This window comes from Crinia signifera, chromosome 4, assembly GCF_055691185.1.
Source record: "Crinia signifera chromosome 4, ASM5569118v1, whole genome shotgun sequence".
Lineage (NCBI taxonomy): Eukaryota > Metazoa > Chordata > Amphibia > Anura > Myobatrachidae > Crinia > Crinia signifera.
This window is the reverse complement of record NC_139220.1, coordinates 288,652,967-288,662,318: the sequence shown is the minus strand read 5'-3', so window position 1 is coordinate 288,662,318 and position 9,352 is coordinate 288,652,967. Positions and strand designations below refer to the sequence as shown.

The following is a 9,352-nucleotide window of genomic DNA, read 5'->3' as shown; positions in this document are numbered from 1 at the left end:
TGGGGAGGGTAAGGACAGTCTAGTGCTGGGAAATCAGGCAGGGGCATGAGCTTGCTAGTAACTTTCAGTGCAGGTGGCAGCACAAAGAATCAGCCCACCGCCACCATTAACCCCCCCCCTCCCACACACACACAAACACACACCCCTATAATAATTTGTAAAAGCAATGTTCAAGGCTGTTCACCCTTTTCCTTGCACCACTGGAAGTTGCCCTCTGGCTGTCCCCTTCTACCTGTTATAGCTGCAGGGGTCCAAAAAGCACAGTAATCAGCCCGGCTGCATAGATCTGTCTCCCAGCAGCAAGGTGCAGAAGAAGTCAGCCCTAGTGACATTGTAGCGGCCCCCACCCTGCCCAGCCCTGAGAGGAGAGTTAGGGGAGAGAGGCCGAGGAATGCAGTAGTCGCAGGTACAGTACCGGCAGAGGGCTTGTTGCGCGTGAGCGCGAAGAGCAGTGAATACACTTACCCCGCCCCTTACAAACGCTGTTCTTCTCTCCTCAGATGAAGATGTAGCGTCATCGCATCAGCGGCGTCGGCATCTATGATCTAGCGCATGCGCAGTTCATATCGCGCAAGCGAGGCGGCAGCTGCGGGGTTAAGGGGCCCTCTTCCGGGAGTCCGTGAGATGTCCCAGGATTCCGGGAGTCTCACGGACATACCGGGAGAGTCGGCAACCCTGAGTTAGAGCAGTGGTTCCCAAACTGTGTGCCGTGGCACTCTGGGGTGCCTTGAAACACTTGCATGGGTGCATTGGACTGGTGATCCAGATCCAATTACATTTTTTATGGTCAATATAAGAGACAAAGGGGTTTATTCTGGTTCGGGCGGCTGGGCCGTAAGCGTACGTTCCGGGATTCTTTCCGTGCAAAAAAAACTGTCCGCAAGAGTACGGTCATTGTGGGCGGCATAGGGGCGTGTTGAGGGGAGCGGCCGAAATAATGAGGGAAACTGGGCGTACACGGGGGTGTGCACAAAAAATGTACGGTACTACTACCGCTCGATCGGCGAAAGCACAGCGCATTTCGGACACAAAACAGGCGGCCGCCACCTCCAGACCACCCCTACAGATACCGCATGAGAGCGGACGCCTGGGTCTGCTAATTAACGCTGATTACTACTCAAACACATACACCTGAATGTAATAAGCAATGCTGCAGGCTATTAAGTCCAAACCATTATTTCACTACCTGCAAGCCACACACACACAGCACGCAAACACATTGGAAGCTTATCTTTCTACACTTCTCTACATGTAAAGGTTGGTTTCATTTTAGGTAACATTCATTCAAAGACCTGCTTATATATGTCAAGGTAGTTATTTTATAACCATCTACACCCATTCAGAAAGTGTTTTGGTATACTTTAAAAAACAGGACACTCAACTTTTTCACTGTAGCACAAACATACCAGTTTTTTATATGGAAAAAGACACATAAACCACATCTAAGACCAACAAGGATGAGTTTTCCATTGAAAAAAGGAGAGACCCGTCCGTACAAGGAGGCGAACGCTCAGATAGCCGTAAGATGTCGGTGTGAAAACGGACGGGAGCCGTCCGTATATGGTGGAGTACGCTCTGTTGTACGCCAGCTGTCGGTGTCTAGGAGTCAATCCGCCCGTGTACGGTGGCGTACGCTCAATTGTACGCCACTCCCCTTTGTCGGTGTTTGTGGCCGTCCGTATGCGGATGTTTTGTGGGTGGACTTTCGTTCACCGTCCGCGTACGCTGATACGGAACGTACGTACCTTTTGGCCGCCTGAACCAGAATAAGGTCCAAAATTAGTGCTGGTGGCTGCCAATCATAAAATGTATACAAACAGAAGCAAATCCTGTCCCTCACCAGATAACTAAACCTAAAGGGGCCTACACACATAGCGATTTGCTGAGCGTTCTGAGCAATGTTAGATCACTCAGTACACAGCGATGTATCAGCGGTGTGTACTGAACGATCTGTCAGAGCCACTGGCCCCGCCCAGCGATATTAATAGATTACTCCAGCATAGCGATAGCACAGAGCGATGTAGGGGCAGTTTCTAAGCAATCTTTATATAATCTTTTCTTCTAAATTTCTTTTGGCCTAGTGGGTGTCTTGAAAAAATTGTAGGGTGCCGTGAAGGGCTGGCGAACCACTAAGTTAAGGTGCCCATACACCGGTGCAATCTGACCATTTTTCATGCGACTGAGACAAATTGGTGAGACAGATCTCATGAAAACTGGCACATTGCAGGTGGTTTTGGTGCAATTGCGGTGCATGTTCCCGTGCACCTCAAATCTCAATCGCAGATCTCATTGGCTGCCATAAACATTTGTCTCAGCCCTTTCATCCCGAATAGGATCGCATGAGATACATTGCATGCAAAGGGACCGCATCCAGTGTGTGGCTGTAGCCAGGTTCTAGTCACTGATGAGAATGGTTGGAAGGTTGTGGTCTGCTGCTGCTGCTGCTGCTGCTGCTGCTGTTGGGGTTCAAGCTGTTAGCTCTGGGGAGAGGGGTCTGGATGCAGAATAAACAACATAATGCAATCTCTGTAGGGTTCTGTCTGGGCTTCTGATCAGCAGCCGGTGCCCGAGCATGCTTGCGTGGGCAGGTGCCAGTGTGATTTGCTTGACTGTGTTTGTTTTGCGGAGTGTTGGCATTTCTCCCAAATTAGACATTAAACCACGCTCACAGGCCTGGAGATAGGACATCTATCACAGCGTTCCAGATCCCAGCAGTACACAGGGATGATAGCACTTGCATCTCCTCCCCGCTGATGGGATGCAGTATGTATATTTCATAAGGTGCTGTCTAACCGACTGGTGGCAATGGCAAGTGTAGTGAGCTGTGCTGCAGATGTGCACGGCAGTCCTTGTCGTTACAGAGGGTTCATTGCTGCCTGAAGGGTGACAGACAGTGCTATTTTTCAGCAGGAACCAGCAGGAACTCAGTTCCTGAACCTCTAATTAAATATGATATCATCAGAAACTGAAAATGTACTTTTTATAAGATAAGTTTTATTTTAAAGTCACCTGTGAGTGCCTTTGTTTCTAAATACAATATATACATCTATCTCTCCCTCCCTCTCTCTATTATATATGTTTTTTTTATTTAATTGATCCACTCTCAGATCTGGAGTTCCTGAACCTATTTTTCCAGAAAATTAGTACTGGTGACAGACCTATAGTGGCTGGGTCCACAGTCAATAGGTCAACATTGACAAAGGTCGACATGAGTTTTTGAAAGTTTTTTTCTTCATTTGTAGGACTTTGTAATCAGTGGCAGTTCCACAGGTGGGGCAGCAGCATGGTCCGAAATACAAATAGGGGAGCCACAAAAACTGCCATTCCAAACTGATTCATTGGCAGCTGGTATGTCTCCCCTATTTAATTTTGGACTGTGCTTCAGCCCCTTCAACTGCCATGCTTCAGATGGTAGGGTATGAAATACTGCCTGTCGGCATATGTCGGCTAAAAAAAAAAGAGGGAAAAACCCCATGACCTAATGACCATGTTGACCCAGTGACCCTGTCAACCTAACCCTATGTCGACCTTCATGCATGTCGACCTAGTGGTGTCGATATCCCTGTGCAAAAGAGGGCAATTTATTAAAACCCTATCATTTTTCAAATATGATCGTTAGAGGCTGATTGGTTGGTTGTGTGGGTCGGGCCCAAGTAATAGGGGGGGGGGGTACATGATCAGTGCATGGAAGTGTGGCCAGCCCCTTCATTTTAGGGAACATTAGTAATTGTGTGGCTGTGCGCGATGCACCTGGGGCAAAGGACAGGTTTGTGGCGAATGGATGGACTGGTGTGATTGAACCTCCCCCCCCCCCCCCTGCACATACCAGGGGGGGGGGGGGAGGCCCTATCCCTATCCCTATCCCCAGCACACAGCAGTCTGTTACTGCTCTTTCTTCACACTGTCTGCTGGAGGGGCCCGTGCCTGGTGACAGAGTATCCGCTCCCACCTCCCGGTGCCGCTGCTTACACTCTAAACGCTGCAAATCATCATGTTGGATTTGCCTTTTAAATTATTGCTGCTTTAATCATATGGGCAGGCTCAGTGCGGCATTCCCACATAGCCTTCATCTCACAGGCTATTACCAAAGTCCCTTTATCTGTGTGATTAGTGTGGTTCTGGCAATATCTGTATGACTACAATGGCTCTGACTATATCCGTATGATTAGCATGGCTCTGACGCACGGCATCTCTTCCCTAGGCCACGCCCACCCCATTAGTTATGCCCCTTTTCAGGTTAGCCGCACCTGGGTTTTGTCTGATGTCGGTCCTCATACCACACAGAGACTAACAAGATAAAATAGAACCAAGACTGTGCTAAAATAAACACCAATTTAATATAGAATATATATTAGACATTTTGGCTGATTGAGTGCTAACCAATTCAGGAGCCGTTGTTTAAATCAATACCCAGGTGGCCACTTATGCACATTTTACTGCATCTGCTCAACAAGCCGGCATTGCTGTATCCACCGCAATAGGAGTAAATATATGAACACCCATGACTATGTAAGCTTGCTCTAACCATCATGATGTGATATCGCAAGTAGATTTTCTCTAATGGAATGTTGTTGATGTCTAACCCACTAACCAAACTATCATTTACATCACCGTAGAGACGTTACCATACTCATCCTGCTAATTTCATCATGAACGGTGGCCATACAATTAGAAGCAAGTGAATACACGTGTTTTTTAATATAATTTTTGTCCAGAGATCCTGGTGGGACACATTCAAAGCTGATCATACAAGAAACATTCTTTAGCGCCTGGAAATGGCCCCATCTCTACCTGTGGTAGACACTTTATTAGTTTGTGGTCATAACAAAGTAACACACTCGATCTTTATGTACAAAGAATGCTTGGTTTTGTCCATCATCCCCATCCTTGCATTGTGCACCAACATTTAGATTAGCAGCTGAGTAAAGTCCTTCTGGATGCACAGAGACAGCCGGCCTTACTTCCACTCATTTGGTTGCAGTGATTCTGATTTCTGTGATGTGTTCCCAGATGTTGTTTCTTTGACTGAATGTTTCAGTGGCACCTATGAAGCCATGAGAGTGGCCATTTTGTGATTACAACATAACCTGTTTCCCCGTTAGATATCTGTGACTTTACTAATGGTAACGTGTTAATTGCACAAAGAATTTAAGCCTCACAATGCTACTTGTTAAGCGCACAAATTCGCCTGCTTGTCCGATTTAGTGGTTTTTCAGGGTGGACGCATTGTTGCCGGTTCTTGGACCTGCTGATGGAAAGTCCCACGCCATTACTTGTGCAGATTTACAGTCAAACCTAATACACGCATAGTAGGAGGAGCCCAATGTCCAACATACTACACCTACATAACCACCTCTTTATAATGCTAACGGTCACTGGTTTTCTCCTAAAATAATGCATTGCTAGCTGTAGTTATAGCTTATATGTAACAGTAGAGAAATGTACTTCCATGGGGGGGGTCGACTGGTGGCCTATCAAGTGTTCCATATACACCTAGAATATTAAATCTTATTTCCCAAGGAAAAGTGAAAAACTCCTCCTCCACTCCATCTCTGTAACTGCCACTATCTCCTCTTCCATTATCGTACAACTTGCAGCTGCCACCAGCTTACCATCCATTTGCTTCTCTGTAACTACCACTATCCCTTTCTATTTGGTTATATAATATATAAAGGTAATCATAGATCTAGAAAAGTGATCAAATCAAACACAATTTAATTGATCAGAATTAACCAATTTTAAACATGCTGGGGGAAATTTACTAAGATGGGAGTTTTTCACATGGGGGGCAACCAATCAAATACAATCTATTTTCTTCTAGAAGGTGCTAAATAAATAAGAAGTTGATTCTAATTGGTTGCCTATAGTAACATCCCATGTGTAATAAAACTCTCATCTTAGTAATTTTCCCCATTGCCGCTTCTTCATAGAGGACAGGATTGTCACTTTGGTAAAGGTTTGGCACAGGAGTGACAATCAGGGGCCAAAGGTAATAGGGTGAGAGTTTCAGAAAGTGAGAGATTTTGGGAGAGTTTTCCCAACTCTCTAAAATCTCTCACTTTCTGAAACTCTCACCCTATTACATTTGGCCCCAGGTGTGAGTTTGGTTCGCATTACCCAGAGTCATCTTTAACACAATGCATGCTAAGCCTCAATCAAAGGAGATTGCTGAAGAACTCAGAAGAGATGTTGATGATCATCAGGATGGTTAAGCTGTGTACACACGGGGGCGATAGGGGCTGAAATCGCTGGAAATATGGTCGCTGGCGACCATATTGCCAGTGATGGGAGTGTGCCCCAGCGATAAATCGCCGAGTGCACGCTCCCATTTTCAGCCCCATTCTAATCGCTGGCCTGCGACCAGCTGATTACCTCTGCGGCTCCCCCCGGCAGAGGTTCCCTTTCATCAGTAACCATCTCTGGTTGCTGATGAAAAGGAGAAACTGAGCACTATATTGCTTAAGATACAAAGCCATTTCTAAAGCATTTAGCATTCTGAAATCTATAAACATCCAACATCAACGTTTTTCTCTCTCTAAGGGCGAGATGTACTAAGCTTGAAAAGTGATCAAAAGGAGAGTGATAATCAACCAACCAATCAGCTCCTATCTGTCATTTTTCAAACACAGCCTGTGACATGGCAGGTAAGAGCCGATTGGCTGTTGGTTTATCACTCTCTTTTTTATCATTTTTCAAGCTTAGTACATCTGGCCCTAAAGCCCTGTACACACAGTATTGCTGGCTAAATGGTCACTGAGCCAGTCCTTAATGGTCCTTGGTCGCAGGAGCTTGACTTCTCAGTGCTGACGTCAGTCAAATCTGAAAAGTCGCTGGAAAATACGGAATGCTGTGCGATATGGTAACTGAGCGATATTTTGGCGAGCAATAATAAGCCAAGTGACAATTTTCCTACTGCAGACTGATGCTCAAAACACCAGGAAAATGGCTGTCACAGCATTTTTACAGACTTTTGTGCATCATTACTGCTGCCACCATGGGACTATTAAGGGGTAAGTATTCACTAAATGGATGTATTTTGTGCAATGTGGGCACCTCTGGACCTAGGGGCCAGTGTGTACCACACGCCTCTTACCCAATATAGATAAGCCAGTGTGTTCTAGGAGGTCACATAATCCTAGAGGTTCACATTACTTTTTGTTATTAAATTTAATTAGACCATTTTTTTTAAAATATATATTTTATAAATGACTGACAGAGTATATTTTCTGATATGTTATTGGATTTACTGGGATCTCTTTATCTCTCTCTCTCTCTGGGGGGTAGTTATCAAAGCATGGAGAGAGATAAAGCACTATTCAATCAGCTTCTAAGCTTATCAAATTCCAGAACCAGTCACTGAACCTTGCATTCTGGTGGAATCGATGCAATAAAGAATACAGTATCTATCCTTATGTATCAATGCCTATTTCCCTATAGAGTGTAAGCTTGAGAGCAGGGCCCTCCTACATTTTGACTGTCTGTAAATACCCAGTTTGTTGTATCACTGTCTCCTTTGTAAAGTGCAATGGAATATGCTGCGCTATATAAGAAACTGTTAATAAATAAATAAATAAATAATAAATGTTACAGGCCGTGTTTTAATAAATGACAGGAACTGATTGGTTAGTGCTTTATTCCTCCCACTTTATCTCTCTCCATGCTTTGATAAACACCCACCGTTATCATCTTTTAAGGTCACATTAAATTTTTTTTTTACATTCAAAAGGGTTCCAGTACTTTCTAGCACCACTGCATCCGTAACACGCTTTTCCCATTGTACCCCATTATATCCAGTATTATCGATATGACAGTCTGGCATATTAGAAAAGTCATCTACTCTCATTCAGTAGATTCCGGGTAGCAGTAGGATTAATGAGTCTCTGAATCTTCACCACTTAATGAGGATCAACAGCGTTAAATAACTACTTAAAAACCTATCAATTTACCCTACGCAGAAGAGTTACTTATAAATGTAAACGTGAAACTTGATTTTCAAATGTTTGACACATTTTCATGTCTGGTGCTGGTAACCACAAGCTATTGTTCTCTGTTATCATTTTCCATTTAAGATCAGTGTTTGAAAAATGAAAATGATACCCTTGGGTCATTATCAGCTGTAATCATCATTAATAGCTTAGTGAACCATAACGGCTCTATAAAAGGGCCTGTCAATGCTCAGCGGTCTTCTGTATATCCTTGTAGACAATATACATCCCATGTATCCTTCATAATGTCATTAGTGCAAAGCTCCGCAGTTATACAAGACATTTAAAACATATTGCACATGGATGCTGCAGCCTGGTCCTGCTGCTATACACATTCACCACAATGCTCCTCAGGGGCGGAGCCTTGCTCAGTGGAATGTTTCCACCTCAACTACTGTCCAATCACCTTGTGAAGAGACGTCACCTTCAGGAGAGAAACTGGTGACTGATGTGATGCTAGCACGTGATTCATCCATTGGGGACAACAGTTCTGCCCACTTCCCCAACTCAGCCCCCCTTACACCTCCCTTTATTCCCCCTTCTGTAGCTGCCAGGAGCAAGGTTCTTCCGATCATCTGTTCCACCAGCCCTAGTTCTGCCCCCCTGGGGGTGCGTTCCTGAGGTCCACGCTCTGACTCGTAGATTGTGTATAACCCATCTGTAGGTGAGGCAATGGGGAAGGTTTCACCTGGAAAAAGGGGCAGGGAAAACTAAACATCATTATCTACTGTGGTAATATATGTGCATTTGTGCGTGTGCGTGTGTGTGTTTCTCTTTTGTTAGTGAATGTTCTGTGGTCCAAAATATACAAACTCAGGTTTTATGTTACTATATAAACACTATTACACTGACAAACTATAGACCTCACTCCGCATCAGGTTCATAGTGGCCATCATCCTGTAGCCTAGTGTAGTATGAAGTGCTCATTCCATTGTTGAACAGTGTAATATACTGTATATTGACAATTCTTGAGGCCAGGGTCATATATAGTGGCCATCTTCCGTCTAGTGCAATATGTAGTGATCATTCCCTGGTTGTAATTTATTAATAATGGGATTATATTTATTGTAATTATCACAACAGTAATTGAATGAAGGGATGTGTCAGCTGAGAGAGAATTGAGGAAGGACCAGTTTGGAGACAACTATGTGGTATGTCACAAAAATGTGTGGACAGGAATTTCCTCAGCAGGGAATAGGGACAGAGGGCACCTGTTGTGTGAGAGGCTACAGGCCTGAAAAGATGCACAGCACTGAGAGAAGCCGCTGGAGACTGTAGAGACTGGCTGTGCGATTAAGCAGACTGGTTGTCCATGTATACAGTATATGGATGAAGTAACGTAGTCACCAACACTGCACCACTGACTG

General features: G+C 44.6%; 1 protein-coding gene across 4 annotated transcripts in view; it reads right to left on the bottom strand.

The window, feature by feature from the left end:
* Nucleotides 1-4,758: 4,758 nt before the first annotated feature.
* PRR36 (proline rich 36) overlaps nt 4,759-9,352 on the bottom strand; it is a 47,512-nt gene continuing 42,918 nt past the window's right edge. For all 4 annotated transcript variants that reach the window (XM_083184969.1, XM_083184966.1, XM_083184967.1 and 1 more), the window contains exon 6: nt 4,759-8,673. In XM_083184969.1, the coding sequence (XP_083041095.1) occupies nt 8,354-8,673 (320 nt within the window). In that variant the 3' untranslated portion in view covers nt 4,759-8,353. The remainder of the gene's footprint in view (nt 8,674-9,352) is intronic.